Source organism: Diadema setosum, chromosome 2, assembly GCF_964275005.1.
Source record: "Diadema setosum chromosome 2, eeDiaSeto1, whole genome shotgun sequence".
NCBI classification, from domain to species: domain Eukaryota; kingdom Metazoa; phylum Echinodermata; class Echinoidea; order Diadematoida; family Diadematidae; genus Diadema; species Diadema setosum.
In genome coordinates this window covers 22,218,766-22,236,661 of record NC_092686.1, presented here as the reverse complement: position 1 = coordinate 22,236,661, position 17,896 = coordinate 22,218,766, and the positions used below count along the sequence as shown (strand labels likewise).

The 17,896-nt window shown below is 38.6% G+C and overlaps 1 protein-coding gene across 1 annotated transcript in view; it reads left to right on the top strand.

Annotated features, from left to right (window-relative positions):
• Positions 1 to 17,896, top strand: part of LOC140243261 (uncharacterized) — a 107,340-nt gene that overhangs the window by 62,764 nt on the left and 26,680 nt on the right. The window contains exons 8-11 of the mRNA XM_072322933.1: positions 1,094 to 1,395; positions 1,510 to 1,650; positions 4,252 to 4,509; positions 12,316 to 12,402. Coding sequence (XP_072179034.1) covers positions 1,094 to 1,395; positions 1,510 to 1,650; positions 4,252 to 4,509; positions 12,316 to 12,402 — 788 coding nt within the window. The remainder of the gene's footprint in view (positions 1 to 1,093; positions 1,396 to 1,509; positions 1,651 to 4,251; positions 4,510 to 12,315; positions 12,403 to 17,896) is intronic.

The following is a 17,896-nucleotide window of genomic DNA, read 5'->3' as shown; positions in this document are numbered from 1 at the left end:
CCTAAAATAGCTCTTCAATAGTGCAATCCCCTCTTCATAGAACAAGGAACGTGATATGAACTTTTCTTACCTGTATTTTGTCAGAGTCATACACAATGCACAACACCACCCGTTTATACATGTATGAAATTACAACCACCCATGCACTTTCAGAGACATGCATATGGAAACACATACATCATGCCGTGTTGTTATAGTCTATGTGTGCTCCGATTGTATTTATGTTTTTTTTAGCCAATGAAATGATAGCAATTTCATGATAGGAAATTTATGAATTATGCATTTTCTTTGTAGACATGATGATTAAACCTTGTGCAATACTCCAAGGGCCTCCAGCAGTATTGAATGAATTATTTATTCAGTTGCTCATGTCTTGGTATTGTTAACAGTGATTTGTAGGTCAATTGAGCAAATTGCCTATTTGTATGGCTGTGTCCTGAAGGAGGCCAGAGGCATTATTATTTCTTGATATGAAGTAATCGCAAAGATGATTGCGTTTCATTTCAACAGTGCACCTTCCTTATGATGAAGACGGTGTACGAATTGTATGCATGAATGAATATTCATACAAGATAAGTGTTTGTCAAAGCAAAGTTGATACGTTTTTGAAAGACATTGAGTGTAAACTTATTTCAGTTTCTGAGTGGCAGCCCTTCTCAACTGACCTGTATAGGTAGCATGGAGCAGGAGTTATTGCTTTCACAGTTCTAACTCTCATCTAAATGAAAGCCCTACAAAAAACAAATAATCACAATTTACCCAAGCTATCAAAAATTGAGTCCATGTAGTGGTATTGCCTGCCCCCCCCCCCCCCTTCCTTGTGTTGTTGATTAAAGGTAACTTTGAACTATACTTTTGATTAATCATATTTTTGAAGAGAAAATATATTCCATGCCAGTCACTTTACTGCTTCCTTCAATTCAGTACTTGTAGAGCCAATTCCTTTGTAGAAAGTGAGAGCTTTAAATGTCTGAAGAATATGATATGTTGATGGATAGTCCAAGAGGTAGGTGTTATGCAGTGAAAGATTTTAATGTTGAAAAGATTGATTCTTATTCGTTCTTCTTCTTCTTCTTCTTCTTTTTTTGTGAAGGAGATCCTGGGACCATGACCATGACCATGACTGCAGACAGTGGAGTTGGGATGTCAGGTGCATCGTACCAATCAGATGCCACGATAAAAACCGCTTCTAGTCAGGTGCAGAGTACAGGGCCTATGTCGCAGCCATCAATGGGCCAACAGCAGCAACAACCTCAAGCTCCATCACAGAGCCAAGCCCAGGTTCAACAGGTCCTCTCTGCTGTCTCCCAGCTGCCCCAGCAGGGCCATGCACCCACCTCCCAGCAGTCTGCACCCACCACGCAGGGCCAGCAGCCCCAGATGCAGCAAGCTCCAGCTCAGCAGCAACAGCAGCAGCAACAGCAACAGCCGCAGCAACAGCAGCAGCAGCAGCAGCAACAACAAGTCCAGCCACAGCCAGTCATGCCATCATCTCAAACTGTGATGCAGTCACAGGAGAACCAACAACCAGTAGCTGACACGTTGCCACAACGAGATCAGTCGCAGCAACAACCTCAACAGTCCATACTGCAGCAACAAGCCCACGTGGCAGGGCAGCAGCCACAGCCCACTATCCCTCCATCTCAACAGGTAATTAAATTTGTGTGTGCATGTGTGTGCATGTGTGTGTGTGTGTGTGTGTGTGTGTGTGTGTGTGCGTGTATGTGTTGTTGTTGTTGTCAAGCAAACACCAGATTTGTTGCAAGAGAAATGCAGAAATTATCAGATTACTGGTAACACGAACATAATAATTATAACGATGATGATGATAATAATAATAATGATAATAATAATAGTAATAGTAGTAGTAGTGTAATAATAATAATAATAATTGTAATAATAATAATGCAGGGTACTTATAATGAGCCAATTCCACATGACTAATGTGCTCAAGGCGCAGTAGGAAAAGTGAATTATGAAATATAAAAATATGTATACCTGGATATCATCAGCATAACAATGGGCAAGGCAACCGATACAATTATGTTGATTTGTTTTCCAAAAATAATGGATGCATCAAAACATGTAATAAATGTTTTTCCATTTTGCCACCATGCCTGAACACATCCCCACCTACTTGCATTCATTATGCCCATATCATTAATCAGCACTGAAATGGGCGCGTGTCTGCGCGCCTATTGTATGCTCTCCCCAGCTCTGACCCACTTTCAGAATTCACTTGGGTAAACAGTCTTTTACCTGTATTGTCTACGATATTGCACGCTGGCAGGAATATGCCCTGAAGAGCAAATCGTGGCACATCCAAATTGTCTTGTGGGCTGCTACGTGTGTGGGAGGACGGGGCATGTTTGCTGCGAGTGGCAAGCGAAGTGGGTGCATTGTAGGTGTGCAGTTCAGGGAGAGCAGCAGCATCCCTGCTAAATGATTTCAGTTTTCCTCTTATTCTATTGTGAATAATTGGTAGACATGCAGCTTACAAACAGCTGCTCCCAAGCAGAGTTAAGACTGCATCTAGCTGCACAATGTATACACACAAGACAGTGATGTCTGTGCATGTTTGTGTCGTGCATATTTGCACAGTGACTCATCCAGTTAGGGCTACAAATATAACGGCTTCAGTGTGCAGGTTTCACACAGAAAAATGCGTTTTCTCCCGACTGTCACTGCGACAAAGTAATTTAGAACCCAATTTCATCGTCTACTTAACAATTTGGTCAATCAAAAAGTGTTGGGTTGCGAAGTGTGCAGAATGAGAAAAAAAAAATATGAGCTTGATTTCGCATGCAGTTTCAAAGATGTTTGTTCAAAGTTGAATATGTAATGAAAAGAAATTGATAGTGCAGCCTTCAACTGTGCTAAATTGGTTTGTGTGAACATGTGTGTGTTCTCTCCTCCCCCCTTCTCTCTCTCTCTCTCTCTCTCCCTCTCTCTCTGTGCATGTGTGTTCTGTGGAATGGGTGGGGTGGGGGGAGTTTGGTTTTGGTAAATCAGCATTTCCTGGCAGAACTCCGGATCATTGGTCTAAAGAGGAAGCCATGTTGATCCCCTAAGTCACTTATCTCTGTATAATTTGTTTGGGATGTGGTTCAGATGATTAATATTCGTAGATGTAACATTGACTTCCCCTAGGAGGGGAACATGATAGCTTTTACATCCCCTAAATGTGATCACATGACACGTTTGCCAAAGGGGAGATCAGCCACCCTCGATCCAATGGGGGGCCAGCGTTCCCAGTGTTCGTGATGGAACTCTGTCTGGAAGGTCTAAAAACAAATTTACATGTGCCAATAAAACATGCCTCTCATGAACATGTGCAGGATCTCCATATATTGTTCGGCGTGACAGGGCATACTAAGACAACATTGCCTTTTATCCAAATTTGTACTTACTTCTGCATGATGATGTAAGTATGGTGGAAGCCAAAGTTAAGCGTAAACCACTTCTGTAACTCGCCATGTTGATAAGAAGTGTCATAACTTCCATTTAAAATAAGGAGATGCACTTGTTTGTATGTACGGATTTTCATGTGTGTTTCTTTGTCATTAATTTCTCTTTTACCAAGTATCTTGAGTAAGGCCAGTACCTACCCAAATTCATGGGCTTAGATCTCTGACATCCAAATTATGTGTACATGTTTCAATATTTTCCACAATGTCTGCACATTATGATACTACATTGACACTGTACACACTTATATTGTACCTGCTTTTTAAAGGTACTAATCCCAATTTGTCTATTTGTTTTTTGTTTTTTTGTCAACAGACAAAAGGAAAAAGAAATGAAAAGGGAAAGGAATGTGGTCCTTCAGAATATTTTATACAGTCTAGGTCAATATGATCTGCAACAATGTTAATACTGTCAATCATTTATTGAAACATATCATGGTAAACCAAAGAAGGAAATGAATTCCTGGGTTTATGCCAATAGGTCATGATACTTAGAGCCAATTTTGTATTAATGAGGCAATTTTTCCATGTGTTAAGTACAATATGTACTTTTGCAAGACTCAAGAAATGTTCACATAGCATAGCTCCATACTTGGCTGTATTTATGCTCTGATGTGAGTTTGATGTGTTGATATTTCTCATTTGATCTGCTTTTGTAGTTGTAATATCTGCCAAACAGTACAGTACCAAAAAAAAAAAAAAAAAAAAAATTAAGTCATGGAATATAAGAAAAACATAGCATATCTTGTAATGTAGCCAATTCAATTCTCATCTCGTCAAATAGACCCAGTCATCCACCCAACTTCAGCAGCAACAGCAGCCACCACAGCAGCAACCACAGCAACAGCAGCCGCAACAGCAGCAGCAGCCATCCCATGTACCACCCCAGCAACAACTCCAACCACACCAGCAACAGCAGCAACAGCCCCAACAACCAACGTCGGCCGCACAGACACAAGTGCAGGGCCAGCAAGCACCCCAGCTTCCACTCTCATTACCACCTCCCCAGCAGCAACAGCAACAACAGAATCAGACACAACAGGTATGCCTTGAAAAAAAAAGAGTTAACTTGTCTTCCTCCCAATGACCCCCTATGCCCATTAAAAGCATTTCAAAGACAAACAGACAAAAAACAAAACCCAAGCACACATAGATCCTCCTCTCTCTTCACATTTCTTTCACGTTATCATTGCTGTAGTGTGAGTATGGAACAGTCAGCTCCTGAGCTATTTGATGTATACCTGAATATGGAATTGTACACATATCACCTATCAGAGCATTTTTTCTGAGCACAATAGTTGAGCTGGTATAAATTATCACAAAATAGCTGAGCCCCATTGAAGGGCTCAAAGTTAGATGTTTTGAGTGCTCAGAATCAGCTTATTGTTTCTCAGATCAGATATCCCTATTAATGGGCCGAAATGGTCCTTTTGGTGGGATATCAGTAGAAAACTCATCGATTAATGTATGATTGTTTTGTTGAAAATATCTGAAATTATATTTGTTAGCTTTGATCCAATTGGGAAAGATAGTCAATGCTTGTATTATTATTTTTTTTTCTGGGTACTCTGGGTACTATTTTTGTGTCATGATTTGTCATTTAAGTCTAGTCTGCCAACAAGACGAACAGTCACGCTTGCAGTTTTAGTGCTGTGGTAAAGAATAAGGGTAGAAGGACTTATGTGACTGCCCAGCTCAAAACCCACAGTCACAGATGAGGATTCTATGTAATGGACCAAGTATGTAATTTGGGTTGACGGACTTAGATTTTTGAAGTCAATCTTACCTGGGAAAGTGATCTTTTCTCTACGTAGTATCAAAATTTGGCGACTTAGAACAAAGCTGAAATTGAGATATTGACAGTTTTTCTGGACCATATTTTGGGGGACAGGCTCTGCTTCACTGGGAAATTGAAACCTGTGCACAGCATGCTTAAGTGACCCTAATCTTTAAATCCTCTTTTCTCCCTTTTTCTATGAAACGGCACATCCCACCTCTCTCTTATTTCTATCACTTTTAAATAGGCTAGGATGGTCTAATTCTAACAAGTTACAGATCATTTTAAAGCTTAGAGCTTACCTTTTTAAACAGTGTGGAAAAGTAGAAATTCATTTTGGCCCACAATCTATGGGTTTTGAGCTGGGCGGTCACATATACAGTATGGAAGAAATTTGTGAATTTGGTGTAATTCATTAAACTTACAACTGATTCAGGCCTCTCCATGAAAGGAATATCAAAACAGAGTGGCAGGTACCTCTCACCTGTAACTTTAAATTACCTGCAGAAACGATAAAATTTTTTATATTTATTTTTCAATTTGTGATGGTAGGCAGTACATAGAAGCATATGAAACGAGATAGGAAAGTATCTTTTTCATCAATGACAAGTTTAAAGACATGAGAATATGGCTAGCTAGATTGATAAGTAGCTAGGAAAGAGGAGAGAGAGAGAGAGAGAGAGAAACAGACAGACAGACAGACAGATGTGGGGGGGGGGGGAGAGGGAGGAGAAGCAAAAAGTGTCAGAAAGTGATATCACTGTTTCTAGATTGCTTATAAAAATTCTAAAATCCAGAGGACAGAAGGGCAGCCACGTGAGGACGACTTGACTCGCACTTTTTGGTTGTTGTTGTAATTAGTGCTTTGAATGGTTTGAACTGTGGTTGTAATGTAAAAGGGATACGCTGTCATCACAGATGGGTTCCTGTCATTTGGGTTGAAAGTGTGAACTTTATGGTGATATTTTAACTTGTCATAGCAGATAAAATATGGAGCACAATGCCACTGCCAAAGCGGATGTCCAGGGAACTCATTCATGCTATCGCATGATTACACGTTTGAGAGAAAAAGTACGTTAGCATGATGCAAATCTTGTTTGTCTTGCTTGGATGATAAACTCTACATAAACTCTATTCTGGCTGATTTTGCAAAGTTCTTACGTAAATGGATAACTCCTGTTAAGACAGTCAAGGAAATGCAGAAAACTGAAATAGAATAAAATGATTTTCTAATGATCATGTGATTGGATTTTTTTTTCTTCTTTTTTTTTTTTTAAGTTGCGGATTTGGGAGATAAGGAATCAAGGATGGGAGGGATTAATGACACATATAAAAGTTAGCTATTGTGATGGAAAGGCAGAATGGGGAACATTCAAAATTCAGAGGAGCCACCAATGCATAATGGGACTGTCATTATTAGAGTCAAAATTATACTCATTACATCAGTCATGAAGGATTGCCCTTACTGTTTCCTCACCCATTTGACTGCTATGCCTACGGATGATGCAATTTGCTTTCTTCATGAAATAAATTAGAACATCTGAAGAGTTTCAGCTTAACATTGTCAGTATCATTTCTTTTTACAATGCAACAAGGCCAGGAATGTCCATGAATTCTATTACATCATCCAACTACACTGTGTAGTCCCCCGTGTGAAACCTTTTTGTGAACCCAGGGGGGCGGGGAGGTTGGTGTACTTTTGTGAGGAACGTTGATAGGCAGTCTGGAATACACTGCCAGTTATGTTTTCTTCAGCTATCCAGTATCAAAATTTCAGGTCCATTGGCCTTGCTGGTTCTTTTGTGATCTAGTAGACTTGGCAAAGGAGAGGGGTCCATTTCAACCTGGAAGGCATAAGTAATGTGAATGTTTGTGGTACAAGCTTGCATTTCGCTGTTAGTTCAATTGAATAGATACACACACCCTTCATTGAATCTGGTTGTTATGCGTGGATTTGCATGCTACAAAAAAAAAAGTACAAGCTTGTTCTGCATTATTCACTTATTCAGGTCATAAAACAAGATTTTGTTGGAGTGGCTGTGAATACCTATGATCCTTGCAAAGTCGTTCATTCCAGTTTACTGTTTGCATCATTCATTTTTTGAGGTTTTTATTTTTACAAATTTCACAAGTTGGTGCTATCGGCGAATGTAGTTGATACAGGCAAATATTCTAACTTTGTTCCCAACGTGAATTGAATGTGCTCACTGTTTATTTCTTTGTCCATTGCTGTTCTGCCAAATTTAACCACTTTCTAAAATGTTGAAAAGTCCAGATTCATGAAAAATTAGACTTGCTATATACTTGTATATGGCATATACAGTATATGCTAGCAGAGGACTTGATATTTCTAAAATAAGACAGGTCTAAAAAGGAAACATGTGAGAAAAGTCTGTAATTTTGTAAACAAATGGATAATTATTGCAAATGTCAGTAAGATGAAAGTGAAGCAGCATGATTTTGCATCAAGCAATTAAGGATACAGCGGTGAGATTCTTGCCAAGAAAAACAACAACAACAAAGCGATAAAAAGTGTCACTGTTAAATCTTCCATATTAGGAGTTAGCAACCTCCAAGTTTAAAGCATAGACGTATTGAACCAGCCCAAGAACTTTAGCTCTGTAATGACGGATGCCGGGAGGAAATGGTGAAACAGTTATCAAGAGAAGCCAAGGCTGGGCCGTACATCCCTTTCCAAATATTTCTTCCAATGGTTGAATCCAGATTGTGTAGTGTCCTCCACAATCCCTGTTCCATTGATAAACAGAAGTGAAGTGGAAACCCCTTCGGATGTTATCTGTCAGAATTAAAAAAAAAGGAACAAAAAAGGTACTGGTTGCCCCTGCACACCTCACCACCATATCAGCCAGGACAGATTTTCTCTGGTGGAAGTGATGACGCTATGATAGTTTTAACAGATCTTGTTTTTTAATCAAAGTTGGGATAGGTCACCTGGGGCCCCAGTGCTCAAACTAGACGTATTGGGACACTTAGAATTAAGCTATCCTTCACCATGTGGGCCAGTGCACACCTGGGGTAACCTCCCCGTCTTCCAGTCAAGAAAAGGGGAGTTAGTACTGCTCCGCAAAACTTGGATTTGAATGATGGTCATGGTGGATTTATAGACATGATGTTCTATTTCATGGAATTGTACACCTGTGTTGTGTGTAGTGACCCATGGAAGGTGAGTGTAGCTTTGTTGTGTAGGCACCTAATTTTGTTGAAGGGACACTCAGACACAAACAAACAGTCCCCAATTGAATTGCAGAGTTTTAATGGCTATTGCTGGAATTTTGCCCATTCCTCCTGCCACTTTTACAGCTCTGACTCAAAAGGGTAGTTGGCATAACTTATCGTGAAATGACCCCTGAAGAAACAACAATGAAAGGGGCTGTGTGGCAGGATGAAAATTTGGGTTCACTATGCTTTCTGCAGTTCTGTAGTTATACATGTAGAGGTGACAGAAATCTCAGATTTGGGTTGTTGGTGGGTTGGTTTTTTTTTTTTTTTTCAGTATTAATGTTCTCTGCAGGGTTGGAAAGTGGCATTTGAAACTTTTAAAGCAAACCAAAAACCAAAACAAATTGCATTTCACTCTTGTAAGCTTTCACAAGTGTCCCGTACTGTCATTGAAGTAAAATATCAGCAAACAGAAATTTAAAGGAGTGTAAACATGAAGTAGGTCTTGACTACTACGTGCTCTTAGATCATTAGATGACTTTGATGTCTGAAAGTGATTTAGGCAAACTTTCTAGACTCGGGAACACTTTTGAGGTGTGGAGAATTGTTTCATTTTCCTGAACAATTATATTCATGCTGTGTCATGTCATTTTTTCCCCACATTGTGGTAACAGAAAGAATTGACTCTCACTGTAAATATGAATTGAAGTGGAATTCATAGTTGTGGTGGTGTACAGTCCCCTAAAGTCAGAATCCCTTGTTTCAGGTCACATGTCTGACACTTTGTATCTAGAAATGTCAACTTAGGATGAGAGTGTGAAATCTTGGCATACAATGCAGACAAAGGATTTAAAGTCAATAAGTTTGTGTACTCAAACTTGCAAGATGAGAACGAGAAGGTCACGCAGACTTGTGGTTATGGTTGAGGACATCTTCAGTAATCATTTCCATATACCTCACAGTTTTCACCCACTGGTGCCCCTCCAATTCCTGATTTATTCATCCTCCATGAGGTTAAGTGTATTGTGCATGCATCAGTTATGATGATATGATCATTCTGGTATGCTCAAAGTGAAATAGTAATTAATCATTAACTTGTGCAAAACATTGCCATTCATTCAGTTGTTCAGCTCTGTCTGGGACGCCCCTGCCTTTTCAAATACAATATTCTGTCCATAGACATTATCAGGAATGCTATGTGGTTTGGGTTTTGTGCTTTGATGCTTGGAAACTAAAGTAGTGCTTTAAAGTCAAATTTGAGCAGTTGGCTTCTAGATCACACTCTCAGTACTGGAAACCATAGGCGACTTGAAATAAGTGGAGAAAAATGTCTTTGCATCACTGTCTAGACTCTGTCCCGTATGTTTGGAAGAGATCATATCCACATTTGAATACCTTGCACAGCCAGAGTGTAATCTCCTACTTCTTGCCACTGTGCATCGTTAGAGAAAAGAAGAGTATCGGTGCACATCAGCAGTAATTTGTAGAAATATATGTACGTGTGCGAGACAAAACTTGAAAGGCTTCTCACTTGAGATGGAAAGGAAATAATTCTGCGCTGCACCTCAGCTGGCAAGCATCCATGTTGGCTAATTGGAATGACGCACACAAAAGTTTGGGTGCTCTTACTTTTCAGTGGGTTCTGTCCCTCATCAGCGAGGGCACATAGCTAGAGGTGGCACCAATTAGGTCTTTGGAAAACAGAGTGATTATGGTTCAATGTTGCCTTTTTCCGCAGACATTGCTTTCTTTGTTTCTTTGTTTGTTTGTTTTTTTGTTATTTTGCACATGCAGTGATGATATGGCAAAGACACAAACACAGAATTATAGGAGGAAAAATATATTCAGTCATATCTTTGAATTCTATTCCTTTTTTTTTTAATGAGACACATTTGCCCATTCTTGAACAGCTGTTGTATTGACATGTCCTCACCTGAATGTGCAGTGGAATGAATTTTACCTTCCATGTTATGTTTACCAGAGGGAATAAAGAGCCCAATCAACTAGATTTCTATGTTTTTAAAGACTAGTTTCGATGATGAAAATGAATGCTCTGGCAACCCGTACAGTATTTATTTCTTTAGATATTTGTGGGCATAAGTCTTTATGCCCTGTTTGTAGGAGACATGCACATCATGCAGTAGGTGCCCCCAAAAGTGGGTCAACCATTTTGCTGGATTGGCAAAAGGGGGTACCAAAATGACAGTTTTGCATACCTGGCCAATGCCAACTTTGCTGTGACTAATTAGCTCTGTTATTGCTAATGGTAGTTCGCCACAGAGCCAGGAGGTTGGCAATGATAGTGCTGTGCAAAATCATTTTTTTTTCTTTTGTCTTTATTGTTTTTTGTTTATTTTAAGTAGCACTACAAAAGTTCTGTATGTGACACTTTGTCAGTAGTGGAAATTTTCGCGGTGCTGAAATTTTCGCGCATTTCACACAACCAGAAACTAGCGCAAAAATAAAAGCACACAAATATTTTGCTTGCCATATGTTCCTGTGTTGGATGTCTTGATTAAAAACATGTGAAACTCTTCTTATCCGGCAAGTGCAAAAAATTAGTCGCGCGAAAATATCCACTTTTACAGTATTAAGATTAGAATGCTTTCAGTTTCTGACCAAATGGTACTGCTCATAGACTGGGGGGAAAACTCCTTTTTGAAAAACAACAAGCATACATGTAGGTCATATTGTAGTGTTAATTACTTGAATACTTTACATGCTAAAACTATACCATATAAATGGTATAGGCCTACTGTGTAGATCTGCAGACTGCCAAAGAGCAGCGACAAATTTGTGAGCAATCACAATTATGGAGTGATTTCTGTTTTACGCTGGAGTTGTTCACTTGAATACTGACAGAGGTCATAGGTGTAGTAGTGGGCAACCTGGCGTTGCTGCTGTTATCATAAAAGACATCCAGAGGATTGTGACTCTACGCACCATTTGCAACATTTTAGCTCACTGCACCTTTGCCAATCAGTATGGGTAGGGCACTAGCCGTAGTCAGGCAAAGAAACAGCTACAAGTTGTAGCTCTACGTAAGTATCGTTTTTCTGATCCATATTTCTACTCTGAAAAAATATGCCGTCACAATCTTGACTCTTGGATGCCACTCAATCCGTAGACAGAATGCTCGCTTGGTGGTTTATGGTAATGCAATGTGCGGCAACAGACACTTGGATGAGGTGGAGAGACACTCAAGCCCACTTAGAACCTAGGCAAAGGTAGCGAAGGAATATGAATTAGTTTCCCCGGAGGGTCATAAAGCTTTCGATATTGTCTTGTTGCCCACTGGCTCTGAGCAAGTGACAATCCGTGTTATGACATGCACTTTAGAAAGACAAGAAAAAATCTAAATCAGTTCTGTGCCCAAACAAGACAGTCAGTACACTTTCTTTAAAACTGATATTTTGTTCCTATTTTTTTTTAACATCCCAAAGGTTACACGGCATGTTTTAAGTCTCATCATATAGAAAAATATTTTGATAAGAAGTCATTCTCCCATTCTGTGTCCAATCTTTCTTTTTCTTTTTTTCAACATGGGGGAGGGATCCATTTATAATCATGATACCTCTTTGATGTTCATAAGTTGTTGTGTTTTGTGCCCTGTGCAGAGTGTGCATGACATGTACAGATACACTAGACTGATTTTTTCGTTGATGTAGTGTTGGTTTAGATGCCTGTATGATTGTCACAATTTATTGGATACTAACATAGAAATCTGTCAAATGTGACAGCCTGCATGGTAATCTTAGTGTTTTGTAAGACTGTTTGTAGTTGCTTGTCTTTATTTGTTTTATCTCATAGGCATATATACATTATTTACAGGAATTTCTGTACCAAAGTTGATGTTGCTTAAGACCTGTCAATGTTTGTATGTATTTTCAGAGTCCAACCAACTCCATGAATGGTCACCATGTTCCCATGTCGTGGTTTATTCCGATGTCACCTCCTGTGATTTATCATCGACCACAGGTTTTGCTCTCTTTAAAGTCTTTGTATTAAACAAGAGCCAAGAGACATTCTTCACAACATGCCTATATCCCCTCTGTAGTAGCCAGACTAATCAATCATTAAACCCTAATCTGGTGAAGCAAGCTCTAGATGTTGCACACCTCATACTCTTCCTTTGGTTTCAATTAATCTTAGCCAGAAGTTGAACAATTATTATTTTTCGTAATCCATTCCAATGATATTTTTTTTTTTTTCAAACAGGAAAAAAAGCCCCACCCCAAATTAGAACTTTGTCTTAAGATGCAAAGTTCACGATTTTTCTGTTTCATGAATATGATTTAATGCAAATTCTACCCCTTTATTTATTTCAGTAACTTTTTCTACATATATACAATTGTAAACATTGTAGCTTTGAAATTAATAGCTTAACATGTTCATGTTAGAATCATTTACTATACTTCCATGTCATGCCAATTTCAGGACATATTTGTCAGTCAGTACAATTGTTACAGCACATCATTTTTACTGGACTTAAGATACCTTTCATGTCTACATTTGGATGAAATGCATGCCAAAAGTGTATTGTTGACAACGGGTTATGTCTGTGCATGAACGAATTATAAGATCACTTTACTAACTCCTGTTCATGCAACATTATAGTAACATTTTATCATGCCATATGCCTATTGTTCCTACAAAACTATAGAACAGATTAAAAAGAAAAGAAAAACCGAACATACAGAATTACAAACTTGTATTAGTGGGAAGATATATTTCCTTTTCTTTTTTTTACCAAATGATTTTGATGACAAAGAAGGGGGCTCATCTGGATATTCTATCACTTGATCTGATGGCTGGTTGAGACGCAAAGTGATTTTTAAATTGAATTGAATTGCCAATTTCATACACTTTGAGCAACTGTTGCTCCAGAATTGAGTAATCTAGATGGTTCCCCCCCCCCCCCCCATGATTACTCCTCAACAAAATTGTGTGATTTCAGCCTTCAGAAAGAATTTAAATGTATAGAAGATGATTTTTTTTTTTTTTTTAAATCGGAGACTAACTACAAATAAAGTTTCTTCCTTCGCATGTGTGAAGGGATGTGTTAGTCTTCTTAACAGGAATGTCTTATTGGCAACTGTGGCATTTTCTGAGTAGTGAATGCGAGCCTACTCTTTGCATCGCATGTAACCCTTCATTGTGCATGCCCTATGCCAGGTGCCTGATATCTTGCTTTGACTCTGTTCTGATGATGTTTAGGTATAATAAGAGCAATTCCGTTTCAGTAACTAGCATCTGAGTGAAGTTCTGCTTGCTTGAAAATCTATCAAACACTTTCATTCATTCTTTAACTCTTAAACTTTTGTGTTAAAACTCTACCATCTTGCTCAGTGATTTGTATTCCGCCATTTTAAGTCAAATACAGCTTTCGTCTTCTTAGGATATAATAGATGTAATTACTTATGCCGTGAATAAAATGCAAAGAGTGAGAAAGAGGTGGGGAATGTTTTCTAAGAGGATTAAACATACAATGTAAAGAGTCATTTAAGCAGAACACAACAAACAGAACATTTGGCTATTAGTGGTTATGGCAGTGTGATAGAACAATCTTTCTGTCTGTATTAGCAAAATATTCTTGAACCTCAATCATGGTTTCTCAGTGGGTTGTAGAAGGTGTTGCAAGGACTGACGTGGGGGGGGGGGGGTCGTAATTGGGGAGGGGCACAGAACAGTTGAGAAATAGGACACAATTGGCTGTATGCTGTACATGTAGGGTGACATGACATGTATCCAGGGACCCCTGTTTGTGCAGAATGATGAAGGTTTTCCTCCCACTCACACAGGACTGAACGACACATAGCGCCTCCTTGCGCTCAACATGGACAAGTGTTGACTGAGTCTGAGCCGAAGCATTTCAGTCTCGAGTCTGTGGACGATATGGCCCCCCCTGCCACCCCCCAGCCCCCCTCTCGACATGATTATTTGCTCAATAATGCATGCACATGAGTTAACATGCAGTTTGCATGCTGTCCTGTGGTTTGGCATTTAGAATGCTGCTGCTCTGGCACACCTTTGCAGATTTTGTGTGGGCAGTGAAGGAAAGGCTAAAGAGATAAGGGGTTATGGGGGAGGGGGCAACAAGAAAGAGCAAGATACCCCCTTACAAATGTTTCCTAAAATAGAAAACTGGCATATTTCTTGTTTTTCCACTGAGACAGTAGTCATGTTGGTTTTCTATGGCTGCTTAGACAGGAAGAAGCAAATTTCATTCAGGAGGAAAAGTGATTTTTATTTCTCCCCCTGAGAATCAGTTCTTCAAACTGATGTTAACTATTATGTGACAGCAAACAAGTCTAGTATAAACTTTCTGGCATAGACATTGGAAAAGTGATTTTTATTTCTCCCCCTAAGAATCAGTTCTTCAAACTGATGTTAACTATTATGTGACAGCAAACAAGTCTAGTATAAACTTTCTGGCATAGACATTGGAAAAGTGATTTTTATTTCTCCCCCTAAGAATCAGTTCTTCAAACTGATGTTAACTATTATGTGACAGCAAACAAGTCTAGTATAAACTTTCTGGCATAGACATTGGAAAAGTGATTTTTATTTCTCCCCCTAAGAATCAGTTCTTCAAACTGATGTTAACTATTATGTGACAGCAAACAAGTCTAGTATAAACTTTCTGGCATAGACATTGGAAAAGTGATTTTTATTTCTCCCCCTAAGAATCAGTTCTTCAAACTGATGTTAACTATTATGTGACAGCAAACAAGTCTAGTATAAACTTTCTGGCATAGACATTGGAAAAGTGATTTTTATTTCTCCCCCTAAGAATCAGTTCTTCAAACTGATGTTAACTATTATGTGACAGCAAACAAGTCTAGTATAAACTTTCTGGCATAGACATTGGAAAAGTGATTTTTATTTCTCCCCCTAAGAATCAGTTCTTCAAACTGATGTTAACTATTATGTGACAGCAAACAAGTCTAGTATAAACTTTCTGGCATAGACATTGGAAAAGTGATTTTTATTTCTCCCCCTAAGAATCAGTTCTTCAAACTGATGTTAGCTATTATGTGACAGCAAACAAGTCTAGAATAAACTTTCTGGCATAGACACAATTATTAAGGTTTTAGCATTTTTCTTTACAACTGATATATATAGTATTAAATGTAATACTGTTTTGATTTTTGGAAAGGGCTGATTCAAAAGTAGTGTAGTATGTAGTGGAATGTTATATAGCATAAGCAAATTGATTTTTACACAGCTGTATATGAAAATGATGAGTAATGAACATTCAGTATTCCAACTGAATAATTTCTGTCTTCAAAGTTGATACTTACTTTACTTGATATCGTGCCCTCATCAAAAAACAGACCTTTGACAAAGTCATCGATTGTATTTACATAATGATAATAATGATAATAGTAATTATAATGATAATGATAATGGTGATGATGATGATGATAATAATTATAGTAACAATTTGTATTTGTAATACTCCTTACCACTCTGAGTTCTCAAAGTGTTTTAGATTGCATATCATGTTAAAAACAGCAATAGGGGGGAAAAACAACAACAACATTTATGCAAAGACATTAACAGTGCAACATCATTCTACTCCTTACGTATCTTCTGACTAATGTCATCATGTAGTTCTTTTATTTTTGGGGGGTCTGTGATGACTGGTGAAACATGACAAAGCCCCTGGAGGTGTTGGGCCAACCCACAGCCACGTGCTTGGTTTGTCACTGGAGGGGGAGATGACAGATGCCAAGCTTTGAATCAGGAAAGTGATTTTTAGGGGGGGTTAAGTTCATCATCGCTGCACCAGATAGGTGGGTGATTAGATGCTTGTTTAACCCCCCACCCCCACCCTCTCTTCCCCTTTATTCTGTGCAGACAGAAGTGAGAGTCACAGGCCAGGTAACCCTAGTTCGTTTAAAAGATTCAAAACAAAAACAATAACAATGGAAAGTTGGGGGTAGAATGGGGATGGGGGGGGGGGGGGGAGACCAGTAAGATGAGAATGAATGAGGTGCAGCCAAGGTTTCTTGTTCCTCAAGTCATGAAACTGGCACAGCCAGAGCTTGAAAGGAAACAGAACGCTCACCTCCTTCTTGATTTTGAAGTCTTTGAGTTATCCAGGGCTGTATCAAGCAGCAGGAGGACCCTGCCACTGGGAATCACCTCTAGAGGCATCCTATGCAATTTGTTTATTTTGTTTGAAAAGTCATATTTGTAACATCTTTTCTACAGTTATGTACATTTAATGCTGTTATTAAAACACGCTTTTCCAAAATTTTAAAGAGTGCTTGGAAGCATTAATGGATATTATTAAATACAGCAACTTCAAGGGAATAATGTAATCAATCTGTTTTACAACTTCATTCCATGTATAAACTAACATTTCATGTTGAAACTATTCACTGTACATGTCACATTAATGTTAATCATATATCTGTGCATTTCAAATATGTGCACTGAGGCCTGCTCTATGATAATTAGCCTTATTTGTAATGCACTTACATGTACATGTAAACACCCATACTGCTGGTAAACTGTCTCAGGTTTTGTGTCATGACCTGACTCGTAACCATTTATAGCACAGAGTGTACTCATAACATTCTGATTGGCTGATTTCACAGGGCTACAGTGCGTTGAGGATTAAGATATACAGTATTCTGTACTGATTTTGCTATTACCCATATACTCAGTATGATAGTGCTTGGATAGATGAACAGAAAATAGATACCGGGCAATCTGTGATATATTTAACACTCGGTTATCCAGGGGCATGATACATTTCGCACTTACCTACACTGTATGCAACATGGTGTACAAATTAACCCTATACATAATACATAGAGTCATTTCACCCGATCTCAGTTCATGTTTAAGTAAGTGAAATTGTGCTTTAAGATCATTATGCAGTTTTCATACATATGCTGTGATATGCTTCAGTTGAGATTCTGACATATTGTATCATTATTTGCTAGAGAATTTACCATTTAAAAGGAAAAAGAAAGACCTGTAAATACAGTGATTTTAAGGCAACAGATCATCTCAAATTTGATCAAAATTGGACAAATACTGACTCAGTTACAGAAATGGTCATGTTAATGTCAGTGACTTACAATTCAAAATATTCAGTTGTTGTTTTCCAGCTAGTTTGTCGGTCAATTGACTGTGGTGTCATGTATGTGACTATTGTCCGTTCAGTTTTGTGCATGAAAAAATTGCAAATTGCACATATTTTCTGTGCTGATGAGTGCATGGTCATGCAAGATAATCATATTTTGATCATTTGCTGTATGGATAGATGCAGATGTGCAATACAAGTGACAACACAGTCACTTGATGAGTGCAGCCATTCAGGGGATGGAGATGATACCATGTTCATTAGATGACTTTAGAGACATTCAGAAAACATCAATATGTAATATGTATCAAATTTCAACGGAATGTGTGCCAGATCTGTTGCTTTGTTTCACTGAGTTCATTCCAAACA